Source organism: Coturnix japonica, chromosome 12 (assembly GCF_054131305.1).
Source record: "Coturnix japonica strain WE chromosome 12, WE-NBRP24, whole genome shotgun sequence".
Lineage (NCBI taxonomy): Eukaryota > Metazoa > Chordata > Aves > Galliformes > Phasianidae > Coturnix > Coturnix japonica.
In genome coordinates, this window is record NC_140674.1 from 21,194,730 (window position 1) to 21,209,201 (window position 14,472).

The 14,472-nt window shown below is 38.5% G+C and overlaps 1 protein-coding gene across 6 annotated transcripts in view; it reads left to right on the top strand.

The window, feature by feature from the left end:
- IFT80 (intraflagellar transport 80) overlaps positions 1 to 14,448 on the top strand; it is a 41,387-nt gene extending 26,939 nt beyond the window's left edge. For 4 of the 6 annotated variants that reach the window (XM_085513361.1, XM_085513360.1, XM_085513363.1 and 1 more), the window contains exons 10-21: positions 1,602 to 1,720; positions 2,533 to 2,607; positions 3,400 to 3,563; positions 6,376 to 6,440; positions 7,185 to 7,320; positions 7,500 to 7,647; positions 8,039 to 8,210; positions 8,558 to 8,575; positions 9,657 to 9,746; positions 9,842 to 10,014; positions 11,129 to 11,252; positions 13,963 to 14,448. In XM_085513361.1, coding sequence (XP_085369487.1) covers positions 1,602 to 1,720; positions 2,533 to 2,607; positions 3,400 to 3,563; positions 6,376 to 6,440; positions 7,185 to 7,320; positions 7,500 to 7,647; positions 8,039 to 8,210; positions 8,558 to 8,575; positions 9,657 to 9,746; positions 9,842 to 10,014; positions 11,129 to 11,252; positions 13,963 to 14,076 — 1,398 coding nt within the window. In that variant the 3' untranslated portion in view covers positions 14,077 to 14,448. Of the gene's footprint in view, positions 1 to 1,601; positions 1,721 to 2,532; positions 2,608 to 3,399; positions 3,564 to 6,375; positions 6,441 to 7,184; positions 7,321 to 7,499; positions 7,648 to 8,038; positions 8,211 to 8,557; positions 8,576 to 8,666; positions 8,839 to 9,656; positions 9,747 to 9,841; positions 10,015 to 11,128; positions 11,253 to 13,962 lie in introns of those variants that run through there. The other 2 variants (XM_085513364.1, XM_085513365.1) reach the window with 2 other exon arrangements.
- Positions 14,449 to 14,472: the final 24 nt, after the last annotated feature.

Genomic DNA, 14,472 nt, shown 5'->3' on the forward strand with positions numbered 1-14,472 from the left:
TGGAGCTGCTCGTATAGTAAGATTTACTGTATCCCTGTTGATAATGAGGCTACGATGAACATTGCTGTCTCAGTGCATTTCCAGATCAATTTACTTGCTGGCTACGTCTGTAAAGAGTTGTAATGTGCTTTCCTGCACCACGTATTGTATTACAGCCTAAATTCAGGTCTTCCAAACCTACAGAAATGCGTTGTATATCATATAACTGCATCAGGTACCTACGTGGTGCTTCCAGCCCTTGGGGACTGAGCACTGGGCTTTGGCCTTGGTGGGAGCTGCCAAGTCCCAGCCCTGCTGGAATCACAGCAGGCCCTACATGTGGTTTCTGGAGCTTAGGTTTAGGATCCTTCCTTTGAAAAATCTTGGCCCGAATCCACATTTAGGTTACCAAATATCTGAGAATTAATACAAAACTATGAATTTTACCTTCTAATTTGCTCTCTGTGTTCCCAGACACTGACTCACAACATTCGCTCTGGACAGTGGGGTAATATAAGATTTCCATCTTACAAACTTTCCAAATTGCACATTTGGCATTAGATACCAAGCCAATATTTTCAGTATCAAAGTCAAGTTCCTAAATTCCTAATTAGGCCCTTAAATGTTTTTGTGCCTTGGTTCTTTAATGTTGACTATGTAATTGGGAAAAGTTGTAACAACAGGAATGCTGTGTTGCAGTTGTGTCCGGTGGGTGGGATAATATGAGTCAGTGTCTGGGAACACAGAAGACAAATTAGCAGGTAAAAATTCATATTTCTTCTTTCATTCCCAGACATCGACTCGTAACAGATGGGCTTTGCTAATAACTCCAGGGAGTTTGAATATGCAAACAACTGAGGAAGGATAGCTAATGCTGATCCAAGATTAACATCTTATTTTATTATTTTCCTCTGAATTTATTTGATTCCTATGCATTTACGGAGGAAAACATTGCCTACAAAAGCTTCTAAATGCTTTCTTTCGTCATTATTACAAATGGTAGCAAAGTTAATTATGGATGTATCCCTGTGGTGGGCACAGTAATTAATATGTCTTGCAAATGATTGCTAGGCTTCCATAATAACCGAGATCCATCCTTGTTTTGTAATCAGTTACAAAATGGAGGAAATCTGGGTTAGATCTTTTCATTGTGTCTTGATTACAAACAAACTGGCTTTCTTGAAACACTGTCATGTGAGCAGGCTTTCCCATTAATGGCAAAGAGAATGAACATCCACACCTAAATCTCTCTTCCTTCAGAATGTGGTAGTGTTAAAATATATGAAGTAGAGCTGTCTAATATCTCGGCAGCATATCTTTGTCCAAATCTTGGATATCGCTGAGTTGTTTGAATGGGATTTTTGACAGGATCACTGAAGTATCACATTTCAAATTGTTTAAGTAATCTGCTGAACAGTGAGCCTTAAAATGGGAACATTCGGACAACCTCAGTCACCAGAGCTTCACGTCTAACGTTTTTTCTTATACCTTCTGTGTTCCAATAAATCATTGAGTATTTCTTAAATTTAAAGAGATCCATCCGACTCTTCAATAGTCTTCATTTTATGAGCATTAGTGCTGCCTGTTGCCATTGTATTTAACCCTAAATTTCTCTTGGTCAGGTGCACAATGTTATCAATGATGCAGTTGATTTGCTGGAGTTCCGTGACAGAGTTATTAAGGCCTCTTTGAACTATGGGCATTTGGTTGTTTCAACTTCTCTTCAGTGTTACGTATTCTCGTAAGTAATACATATTCACGGAGCCTTTTTGAGTTTATTTAACCTATGTAAGAAAGCAGCAGAAACTTTCTTTTGGAAACTAATCAAAATATTCTGTCTAGCATCATCAGAAGGAAATGTGAGTATAGTTGCACTCCTGCCACCATCCTTTCCTTCAGCTTCTTGTTGGTGCAGTGTCTGTATGTGTTGCTACAAGAAGTTCTACTCTTTCCAGTTAGAGGCAGCAGTAGTGCTGGCTGGATACAAGCATGTTTGCCCCATTTGTGTGACTCCATCCACTGTCTTCTTTGAACACTACTTCTGGCATGCCAGTTATTTTGGAATAGAGTAGGAATGATTTAATCCAACATGATGTTTTAAGAACATCATATTCTGTTTCTTTTGCTGAAATCTGAAGTTTACTTCTAAAGTAACTGAGTGGTGAGACAAGTCATGTTAACAGTAATCCAGTGCATAACAGGGCACGCAGGGGAGGGGCTCCATCCTGACTCCAAGTCAATGTATGAGAGCTGAGCTGAAATTCAGAAGCATTTTTTAACATATTCTCGTTCCATGTAAAGGGGATTTTGCTTTCCACTCAGGCCACTGCTTGTGTGAAGGGATGCAAAACTGAAGGCACAAGCATTACTGGGTCTCACTGAATGGTTGTCAGTGTGACTTGACTTCTTGTGTGCTGTTTTCCTTTTCAAAATCTTTACAGAAATGTTAAATGAATAAAATATGTGTGCTTTACATGGTAAACTGAGCTTTGTATTTACAATGGTACATGAAGACAGTGGATTTAACAAATGATGAACTTGTTTTTCTTGCAGCACAAATAACTGGAATACACCACTTATCTTTGACCTGAAGGAAGGAACAGTTACTTTGATTCTACAAGCAGAAAGGTAGCTAATGCATTGCATAACGTTCCTTATCAGATAATTCCTTAAGACGTATTTCCTAAGAACTTTTCTTTGGTAACTTAACACACACAAAATATCAGAAATAGACAAAAAATGGTCACGACTGGTCAGTAGCTTATGAAAGCTTGGCTGATGTGTTTGCCATGTCTGTGATAAAGGCAGTGAATCTTCTATATTACATATGTATGATTCTCTGTTACGCAGAACTATTTATATTCTATGTAGAAGTTTGGACTGTGAACTGGCAAATACGTTCTTGTTCACTTATGAATCTTAATAGACAGTTCTTAAGTATCTTCTATTTTCTTTACATTATAGTCCACAGTGAAGGAAATGATGCAGGTAATACTGTTTTAAAGCTGGCTGTAGGTGTTAGAGCTGCTTCTCAAGTGTATGCCCACAGCACACAAACTAGCAGTCAGAGTTCTCTTGTGGGGCAACATGTGGCAGTTCTCTGTGCAGCCAAATGCTGAGTCCTCATGCTTTGTGAGACATAAATCTTAAAATATCTGTAACCAAGAAAATCACTGTAATTCAAGATAAGAAATATTTCTTAAGGAAAAAAAAAATAACATTCACATTAAAACCCAAGTCATTCACACAGAGCTCTCATAATATAGCTTTGAAACGTAAGGCTTAGAATGTGTCATGCACCTGAATGATGTCTGCCGGTTGTCTTGAGGTGGCTGAAGTGATCATCATTCTTTTCTGTCTTATTAAATGATTTCCATTTCTGTGTAGGTTTTTTTTATTAATTTTGTTTTGGTTTTGTAGGCATTTTCTTCTTGTGGATGGTGGAGGACTTTATTTGTATTCCTATGAAGGAAGATTAATTTCCTCTCCAAAATTTCCAGGAATGAGAACAGACATTTTAAATGCCCAGACGGTATCTTTGAGTAATGATACTCTGGCAGTCAAAGACAAAGCTGATGAAAAGGGTGAGTTTTCAGTTCTAATCAGTCCACGTTTGCTACTAATTCACTGTGAAGTTTTCAGTGTCTTTGTATCTAACTTGGTTTTCCCTGCTCACACAGCCTAGTTATAGTACAAAAAAGGCATAGAGCATAAGAAATTTATCTATGATATAAATTAATGATAATATTATAATAAAAGAATGGCTTAGAATTGTGGGTCTTACTTACCTTTGTTTAAAGAATCAAAAGAGGGTGATATGCTTCTGAAATTCCAGTTGGGTGTAATGCATCAGAAAACATGGCAAATGTGCAGTAAACAATTGCACTGTGGGTTTTTACTCTTAAATGTGATTTTCTAAGGAAGTCTGTTGGCATCTTTTTTTTCTGTTTGATTTCTTTTCATAGAAGCTCCTGGTGCCTTAAGTGAGTAATTGTAGCTCTGGGCTATTTTTTGTTTTAGGCTTTTGGGGGTCTGTGTCTTTACAGCAGCTAAGCTGTCTGTGCAGCTGATGTGACCGTAGCTGTGAGGCTGTGGTTCTCTGTCTCAGTGTTGTGTTCTTGATGATCTTTATGGTCTTAAATTCTGTGCTTTGGCATCAGAAGCGCCGTAATTATAAAGTGTGATGTGACAGAGCAAACTTTTTGTGTTATTGAGTGATACGGGAAAATTTTTGTCAGCTTTTTTTCCATTGTTCTCTCTTGATGCAAATACATCGCGACGATTTAAATTTGTCTCTGGAAATCCCACAGCACTGTGACTTCTGACTTCACAGCAGTGTCATTTATAGGCCATGCAAATGTTCCAGCCCAGGGCTGTGGTGCTTCTAATAGCTGCATGGACAGAGGGGGATCAGTGGGAGCCCATCTGCACAGGAGCTGGTTTTGTGTTAGAGTGAAATGGTGAAACCATCCTGCCTGTGGTTCCAGCTGCTTTTAGACAGTTTCAGAATTCTGGAATTCTTTGTCTTGTACCTCCAACTCCCAACCATTGCTTTTTGTGTCCTGGAGATATTGCCAGCCAGCTCTGCACACAGGCTAATCTCTATTCAAACTGTAATTTACAGAGGCTGCGTTTCTGGCTATGGTTTCAAAATAAGCCCTCCAAATGATCCTATTGGTAGGAGCTCCCATTCTGCTAATAAAGGGGAAAAGAAAAATCCCTATCCTAGCTACGAGTCCCACCCGTAGCGGTAAAAAGCCTTATAATATGCCAGCACATGGGAAAACAGATTCTTGGCACAGGAAGCTGTGGCTTATCTAAGCCTGTTTCTTCTTCTGCACTCACCCTAGCAGATGCATATTTTTTTCCTTTGCCCTATTTTGAGGGCAGGTCTGTTTTTCATAATGCAGTGCATTATAGAAATATCTGAGATGGCTGAGTGTGATGCAGGAAGCAGTTTGCACGTCGCAGCGAGGAGCTCTCTGCAAGCTCTCTGACTCCAACGTACAGCCAGGCATAACTTCAGAGCAGTTCAGTGGGTATTCCTCCTCCTCCAGTGATCCAGAAAAAAACATGCACCTCTGCACTTAGTGTCCTCCCTCGGTCTCTAGGGAGGCTGGAGAAGGGAGCAGAGCTTCTCCAAAAGGAGCCGCTGGCCTTAGTTAAAAGCAGTTATCTCATGGAAGTACAGCATGTGTTGTGTTAGAAGCACACCACAGCTGTTCTCTTTCTCTGGATGATCAAAGAGAGAAATTAACCTTTGTTTATATGCTTAATTTATAGATACAAAGTAGAGACCATTTAGGCTCTAAGTGATTGCAAAGTGATGTTGAGGTTACACCCAAACACTAGTTTTCTGAAATGTCGTATAAGCATTGTGGCTTAATTTATTTGTGGGAAGTTAATCCATTTTAATTGTCTTTTAGGTGCAGTAGTTCTCTCTTTACCACCTTAATCTCACTTCCTACAGCTATTACAGTAGCAGTGAAATTGGTTTGTATAGCCAGATCAAAATAAATGTCATGCAGGGAGTCATGCATAAAATTGAGTGAGAAAAATACCCCTTCTCAAGAACACCTCATTTTCTTTTGTATATTTAACCAGCTGCCAAGAGCAACACTGGTGCAAAACCCTCTCTTTTCCTCCTCTGCAAACTCAAGCAATGCTTTCTGAACACCTGCTCTTGCAGTTTCTTTTTTTTCCTGCCTGAATAACCATTGACCTCAAACCAACATCCTGCGTCCTAGTGAAAGGCACACAGCAGGATTAACATGTTAACATCGCCATCCTTTGGAGTGAACGTGTATGTTCAACTTATGGCATGTGCTTACAGGTAACAGAATCGAAACCTCAGGTGGGATGTGTTATTGAGCATCTGAAATGCTCTCACATCTGTGTTTTCCACAAACTAATGCTGACTCAAGTGCTTAAGTTACAGCTGGTGTTCATTATAATGTTACTGATTTCTGTAGGTTTGAATACCCACATCTGTCTCTGCGTGCATATTCACACACTGTGTGTACATACTTGTGTGTCTATGTATATCTATCCACACACACAGTAGGGGTATGTGTTTGTATCAAAAGGTTTTGTGCACACATGGTGGAGTGTGCAGCACATGCATACACATATAGAAAGAGAGAGAAGGAAAGAAAGAGAAACTTTATTTTTAGGCAAGTTGCAAATACAAAACCTTCACTGCATATCCCAGAAGTGTGGGTTATGTTGTTGGCAAAGCTTCATAGGGGAGAAACGTGGGGTTTTCTGCTTATTTTCAAGGGTAACACAGGAACAGAGTGAATTACTGTAAATTGTGCTCTGGAAATGAATGAGACTGATTTTTAAATCTATGGAGACCTGTTGGTTTTAACTAAGAAACCATTTATTTTCCTCCAGTCATCTATATATTTGATGCTATATCAGGCAAGCCATTGGGAGATGGAAAATCTCTAACCCATAAGGTAAGGTGAAGACTATAGAGTCTTTTATTCTTTTGAAATTAATAATCAGTAGTGGCTTTCTTAATGTTAATGAATGTAATAACCTATTAAGGTTTGCAATCTTATTACAAAGCAACTCAGCATCTCTAGTTGAGTCTTAGAAAATAAATTTTTAAGACATTAGATTCTCTGTGCAGTGTTTACGTACTAAGGGATACGCTCTGCGCTGGTTTGTTTCTGGCATGTTTCTCAGCTGCACATGAGGGACTGAAAGCAGTAAAACTGATCAACTGAGCATCCTTTGCGTTTACTCCAAAGCAATTTTTATTGGTGCCAACCTATCATTTATAATGAAGACAAGAAGACCAGTGGAAAGTCTGTCTTCCATCAGAGCTTTTACTCTTTTTCCTTCAAAAATGATTGACTGAACTCTTTTTCGCTTTTCTTTATTCTTCTGCTATGGCCAAACACAAAACCAGGCAGCCTCTCCAGTGGGAGGGAGGTAAACATTCATCTTTTGGCTGCTTTTTTTCTTCCACTTCCATTTTTTTGCAGTCTTGTAGTAAATTCCTAAACTCTCCTCTGCCATAGCGTTGCTCTGGTCTGTGTGAAATTCAATTGATATAATGCTTAATTCAGTGGAGAACACGTCTTAAAGGTGCCTTCACAATCCACTCGTATTGAGCTTTGTGAAACGTTCATTTGAGCACCACATAATCCATGGCATGAATTTCTAAAATAAAAACTGAATATTTCCTTTTTCAGACAGAAATTGTGGAGATTGCTTTGGACCAGAAGGGACTTACAAATGAAAGAAAAATAGCTTTTATTGATAAGAACAGAGACCTTTACATTACTTCAGTTAAAAGGTTTGGAAAGGAACAGAAGATTGTCAAAATAGGTAAGGAGAAATCTACATGTTGCGATATTTTTAGATAAAAGTACATTCTGTAGACAGATTTGTGATCCAGTCAGAATGAGGTCTGATCATTAAGTACCTCCAGGAAAGCTACAAGAAGTACATATTTATTTAGGTGGTTCTTGTAGAACTTCACCTTACTCTGTTATCTTTCAATGAAGGAACAATGGTTCAAACGTTGGCTTGGAACGACACATCTAACTTACTTTGTGGGATTCAGGATACCCGTTTTACAGTCTGGTACTACCCCAACACAGTCTATGTGGATAAGGATCTTTTGGCAAAAACTCTGTATGAAAAAGATGCAAGGTAACGCATTCTTTTTGATGAAAATATTACTACATATCTTAACCAGTTTGCTCGTTCCTTAAAGAATTGTGGAGTTCAAGTAATTTTGCACAGTTTAAAAGGAGTATAATATCTTGATGCAGAAGCAAATTTTAAACAGGTATCTCAAAATAATGTCTCAGTTATGTTAAAAAGGAAAGTTGATCTGTTTAAAGTATCTGCTGGAAATGGATGGTATCAAGATATATATATGGTCACAACTGTTGAGTAACTAGATGCTTAGATTTTGATGCGCTTTGAAATTAAAGTATAATCATGCTGTTATTTTAATAATAAAGAATTCTTTACATTTCTTATGTTCTTCTTGTTATGAAAGACATGAATGTTGACTGACTTTTCCTTCTCTACTCAGTGATTTTAGCAAAAACCCTCAGATTGTACATTTTGTTGGAAATCAAATAACAATCAGAAGAGCAGACGGTTCACTTATTCACATCAATATTTCACCTTACCCTGTGATTCTTCATGAGTACGTTAGTAGCTCTAAGTGGGAAGATGCTGTCAGGCTGTGTCGCTTTGTCAAGGTAAGTTTTAATAATCAGCAACATTCAGATACAAGTGAAACGCAGCGGTGGAATTGTTTTTGAATATGACTTCAGCATTGGTGGTTGCATATCAGATGCTGGGTCTTATTTCCATTCTACTTGGTTGTTGATGATTTTGGGGCTGGTGGTGAAAAATTATACAGCTCTTATTTATATTCCCACTGTAGTCCAGATGTATTATACACAAGTATTCAGAGAAGCTAGTGAAAAGCTTAATGTATCTGATTCATACTATTCTATATCTCCACATACCTTTGTCTAGTATTTCTTCATATTCTATTTCACTCTTTTTTTTTCCCCCTTTGCTTTCTTTTGTATGTATTTAGGCAACAGCAACAGATGAGGTGAGTCTGGCAGCACTAAAGAAAAATCCCCCTAAATCCTGCCCCCTTTCCCTCGTTTCATAGTATCATAGACTGGTTTTGTTTGGTACAGACCACCAAGTTCCAGCCCCTGCCATGTGCAGAGACACCTCTCCCACCAGACCAGGCTACCCAAAGCCCCATCCAGCATCCTTGAGCAGACATAGGCAGCTGCAGCTTTTCTAGGCAGCAGTGCCAGGTCCTCACTGCCCCCATGGTGAGGAATTTCTTTCTCATAGGTAATCAAAACCTGCCTTTTTTTTAATTTTAAAGCTGTTACCCCTTGTCTTGTCACTTCCCTCCCTGGTAGAGTTCCTCTCCCTGTTTCTTGTAGGCATCTTGTAGATCCCAGAAGGCTGCCGTGACAGTCTCCCTTTTCTTCTCTACCCTAAGTAACACCATTTCTGTCACCTGTTTGACTGTTGCCTCTTTAATAGTTGGCTTCCTTTCAGTAGTGGGAACTGGAATTTTGATTTTCAAATATAATTTAATTCTTAGTTCTAAACATAAATATTAAATATCCTGGTGGACACCAGATTTTTCAAGTGTTTATTTACTTTTCAGAGAGTATCAAGTAATTTTCCCTTTATCTGTCATTCGTAGCACACTTATCATAAATGATTGGTAATTGTCAGTATCACAGTTGCAGTAGTTATTTGTGAAGCGAACTTGGTATAAATCAGGTTAAAATACTTCAGCCTTGTTCGGTGCTTTGTTTTCCACTGTAGTTCCCCAGTTATGATAGGTACATGGATTATGAGGTCATAAAATGATTCTGTGGCAAGAGTTTGTTACTGGCTGAGGTGCTGAAAGGTCAGGATTCCTTCGGCTGTACTGTCAGTCTCAGCTGATCACAATATCAGAGTTTTTATAAAGAGGGATTTCTGAGAAATAATTAAATAGTGGCTTCCTATTAAGAGACCACAATGCAGTGAAGGGCATAATGGGAAATATTGCACTTCTGTATGTTATTTTCAGGACAGATGTGCTTCCTTTGAGAAGCCATTCTTACTATAATGTTAAATGTCTGAAGTTTTAGGAATCGTGTATTTTTTCATTTCAGGATCAAACCATGTGGGCATGTTTAGCTGCTATGGCAGTTGCCAACAAGGACATGGCTACTGCAGAAATTGCCTATGCATCAATTGGTGAGGTAAGGAAGTGGACATAATGGTTTCAAAGTTAAGCTCTTGCAAAACTGATTTAATTGATTCCTCTCATTAAACTTATTGTGTATCTTATTAACAGATAGACAAGGTTCAGTACATCAATTCCATCAAAGATCTTCCATCAAAAGAGTCAAGGATGGCTCATATGCTGTTGTTCAGTGGAAACGCACAAGAAGCTGAAACCCTACTCCTTCAAGCAGGCCTTATTTATCAAGCTATTCAAGTCAATATTAATCTCTACAATTGGGATAGGTAGTATTTCTTTAAATACAGTATTTTCATAAGCAGTCTTACTAAGAGAACCTGTGAATTTCTTAGTTCAACTGTTTCATTACAGTTTCCTCAGTAATTTTCTATCTGTAGTTGTCCGGAGCTAAATAACTCAAGAAGTAATCCAACTGTGTGGGTTTTTTTTAATCAGATTTAGAAGATACAAGTATTCCGTGATGAAACTCTGAAACATTCTTGGAGTCATGCTTAAACAACGTTTTCCTTTTTCACATTGTTAACATAGGAAAGTCCTTAGCAATACGTCACACTGCTGGTGACCCCCGAAGAACTAAAGCTGTTTTGAAATGTCTTGTTTCTAAAAATAGGGATGTGGCTGTTTGGACTCCCAGCACTGTGTAGGTGGATGAAATGTGAATTAGGAATGAGAAAACAGAGTAGGAGTTTCTCCTTTAAACAAGAATACACGTTTTCTGAAAGAATCATCTGGGGCCATTTGCTGCTAATTGCCATGCTGTCATGCTCATATCACTGGGGGCAAAAAGTTTTCTTTCCTCATGTATCTCTGTTTCTCATTGTGTTGCCTAATATGTATGACATAAAAAACACATTTTTCCATCATTATTTCTTATGTGATTCATATGAAAGCAGATATGAAGGTGATCAATGATAGAAGTGCAATGGCTAATCCTTCCCACCTATACAATATACTTACAGCACAGGTTGCACAGCACTGAAGTGAGCAGGAGAATATTCAGAAGTAATTTATGGCTATAATAATGTCCTTAAAAGTGATTAATTTTGCCTGTTGTCTTGAGTGCTGAACTCTACGCATTCTTTTCTATTTTCTTGCAATAAAGGCTCCTATTGTTGAGTTCCAGTGATGTGATGAGGCTGTCAACAGAAATAAATTGTTGGATATTTTTCATAGCATGCATCATAAAGTAGACAGTCACATCCATTGGCTTCTTTTAACCTCCTGTGATTGATACTGATGTGGAACTACTTGGCGCTGTAGATTAGGAATCCTTGCCTGCAGCCGAAACGCTGCTCAGCGTATCGTTTTGTAAAACCCTGGTGATTGTAGTTGTGCCAGAGCATTATATAGCCTGACAAGCCCCTTTCTGCTTTATTCCAGGGCACTAGAGCTAGCAGTAAAGCACAAGACACATGTTGACACCGTCCTGGCTTATCGACAGAAGTTCCTAGAGGACTTTGGTAAAAAAGAAACAAACAAAAGATTCTTGCAATATGCAGAAGGTGTAAGTATTCCTGAGAGTTATTCCTACAGCTTTAGGTCAGATGGATCTTTGCAGCCATCTTTACAGTGAAATTGCTTTACGGTTTTCCTATTTCAGTTCAAATGTGGACACAAATCTTAAGATTTTACATCAGACAGTGCAAATTCATAGCTCAACGTGTGGCTGCTTGGCTTAGTAACCATTGTGCATGTGTTTTATTTGAAGGCACAGATATGGAATGTATATATTTAGTATCTGGCAAGGATTATGCAAATGAAGGCACAGTTGTTTTCTATAAACAGGGAGCTGGATCTTAGAATGGCTGAATGCAAACCTCTTAAATGTCTTTTTCACATAGTTTTATGGATAGCAGCAATAACAATCTTTGAAAATAACCAGATATGTATTAAATGTGAACTATGAACTGTTCTGTCAAATATGATAAATAGCTATATATATTAATTCTTAAACCTCTGGAAAGCCTTTTTATAATCATTACGTTATTTCAGTGCACCAGTATCTCACAGATCTTAAACACCAAGGAGATATCTTATTGTTTATAAGCTAAATGCACCTTAGTATCTTCTGTGCCTAACCCTTAAAGAGGTACTACATATGCACCTTAGACAGCAGTTTCATTCAGCAGCCCTTATGCTCTTCCACTTGGTGTTCCTAAGCACTCTGAGGGTGCAACTTTCATCCACTGTAGCTGATGGATCAGGAAATGCATCTTAGCCGTTAGCTCGGATCCTTTAATTGGACAGTGCCCATTACATTTTCAATAAAGCTTGATTTCTACTGTAACTCATTAGCTTTTAGTGCTTCTGAGGATGTTTCATATCATAAACAAGAATAAAAGACTCCACAGTATCTATCTGCTTATTGAACAGTACAATTCTTCAGTACTTTACCTAGGAAATGTAGAAAAATAACCGTGGATTTCAAGCACTGTTATTACGCAGCGTTTTCAGCTGCTGAGCTGAGATTGTGTCTTCTACCACACCGAGATCCATCAGTGAGCAAAAAGTCATGATGCTTCTGAAAGAGCCTTTTTGGATAACACTGTCCTACCTTTAAATTGTCAAGAAAGCTGGAAGTGTTCCTAAGCAGTCAGGGTCAGGGTGTGAGCAGAGCCTGTGCAGGGGGGGTTCACCTTGCACTCAGCCTTGAAAATTGGGTGTCGAGTGCAGGAAGTTCCTTGAGTTGTATCCAGTATCCACTCTGGATGTTCCATGAATATTCCATTCTGGTGGTCTTACCTGCTGGATCTGAAGCTAGTAGGGCACCTACCTAATGAAATCAATTTGATGCTGTATTATATCTATTATCTATCTATTATATCTAAATTCTTAATGCAGCCTGTCAGACTCAAACAGAAGTTGAGAAGAACAGGATCAGGACATAACAGAGAAAAAAGATCATGTTGCTGTTCCCTCCTGGGGAAAGGAACGATCTCTCACTTTCCATCTCACCACCAAAAACTCTGTCAGCCTTAAATAGGGAGCTCTTACTCTTTTCTGTACTGCAGCTGAGACCACTGATCTGCAATCAGGCATGGGAATCTAAACAATGTGCTTAGTTGCTATATCTCACATCTTTATATATAAGGTACTATGAACCTATTATGTGTGCTGAGAATCCATATCTTGGCAGTTTCTAGGTGTCACTGGCAAAGGTTGTTGGCTTCATGGGCAAGTAGCTCTCTGGGCTAGATGGTAGAACTGGTGTTTTCTGTGGTATGTTTAGCATCTGTGTGACATCTGTTAAAGCAAACACATTCTTTCTTAGAGCTCCATAAAGATTTCAGTCATCAGATCCAAAGCACCTGGGCCCAGCAAATGCATCTTGAATTGGGGGATTATCCTTTACACATGAGAATATGGGTGTTGCAGTTATATCTTCCCCAGCAGAGAATCTTTCTTCTTATTTCACAGCTTGGTTAACAGGATAACAGCTACTCTGAAAACTGCCTAGGCAGCAGTTGAGATATTTTACCCCATCCCGTCTTTGACAGCCTTCATTTTCTAGCGAGGAAACTGAACTTTGCAACTACATTTTTGTCCAGGTTTTGGACACGTTGTTGTAGTCATCAAGTGCACCATGATCCATGTTTTCATGTCAAGCATTTTTGGAAACAAAGACAACTATTGCACTCAGCAGGACAGTGTGTATTGTATCTGTTGTTTGAAGTGTCACTGAAATAGAGAACAGCCAGAAGATGACGATTCTCTGCAGCTGGAGAAAAATGTAAATAAAGCTGAAACACTTATAGATGTAGAAGACAAATCTCAAGCAGAAATCTGATTTCTCTTGTATCAAATAACAAGGGTCATATGCCATCAGTTTACTTAGTGAACTTTACTCAAAAAGAATTCTGTGTGTATTATTGACAGAGAGCTGTGTTCTGAGTTATGGGGTGGATTTCAGGATATTTGTTAGATGTCAGCTGATCCAAGTTGTTTCCTGTTTTAACATGGTGGGTTTTTTGTCAGTTGCAATGGAATGATGTAGTTTAAAAACATTGGACTTTTTTTTTTTCTTTTTTTTTTTTTTTATTTAAAGGTGGAAAGATCCATTTGCTAGAATTCAACTGTGCTTTTGATTCACTGTAAGTTGCCATACTTGAAGAATAATGACCAACAAAGTCTTCAGAGTCTATTGCTAGTGAATGGCTACCTGGCCTCTCTGTACAATGGTAGTTGACCTCTGTATTCATTTTCTGTTCTTGCAGCTGGAAGTTGACTGGAATAAAATCAAAGCCAAAATAGAGATGGAAATTGCTAAAGAAAGAGAACGAGCAGCAGCCAGTGCCACAGTAAGAGCTAGTGTAACTGTACAGCAGTAACTGACCTTCTGGCCATATTAATAAGTGCTTCTGGAGCATTTGTGCAGGCATGTTTTGTCAAACAGAAGTAAAAATCAGCAAACATTTTGTGGGGAAGGGGATGGATGCAATTCTTGTTAGTTCTCTTCTACATAGGAAAGTGACAGCATATGATAGAGGTTCTCTATAAAAGCCCTTTGCAGTGCAAAGATGTGAGCAGGTTGTTCATAACTGACTTTTTATGTTATAAATCCTTTAAATATTACCATCAACATGTTACATATTTGTACACCTGATGGGTTTCTCACATTCTATAAATGACTGTATGACACTTTTTGGCATAGTTTATCAATTTCATAATTAAAACGACCAAATAAAGGGTTTTCTTTGGGATTTGGTTTGTGTTGTTTGTTTTCC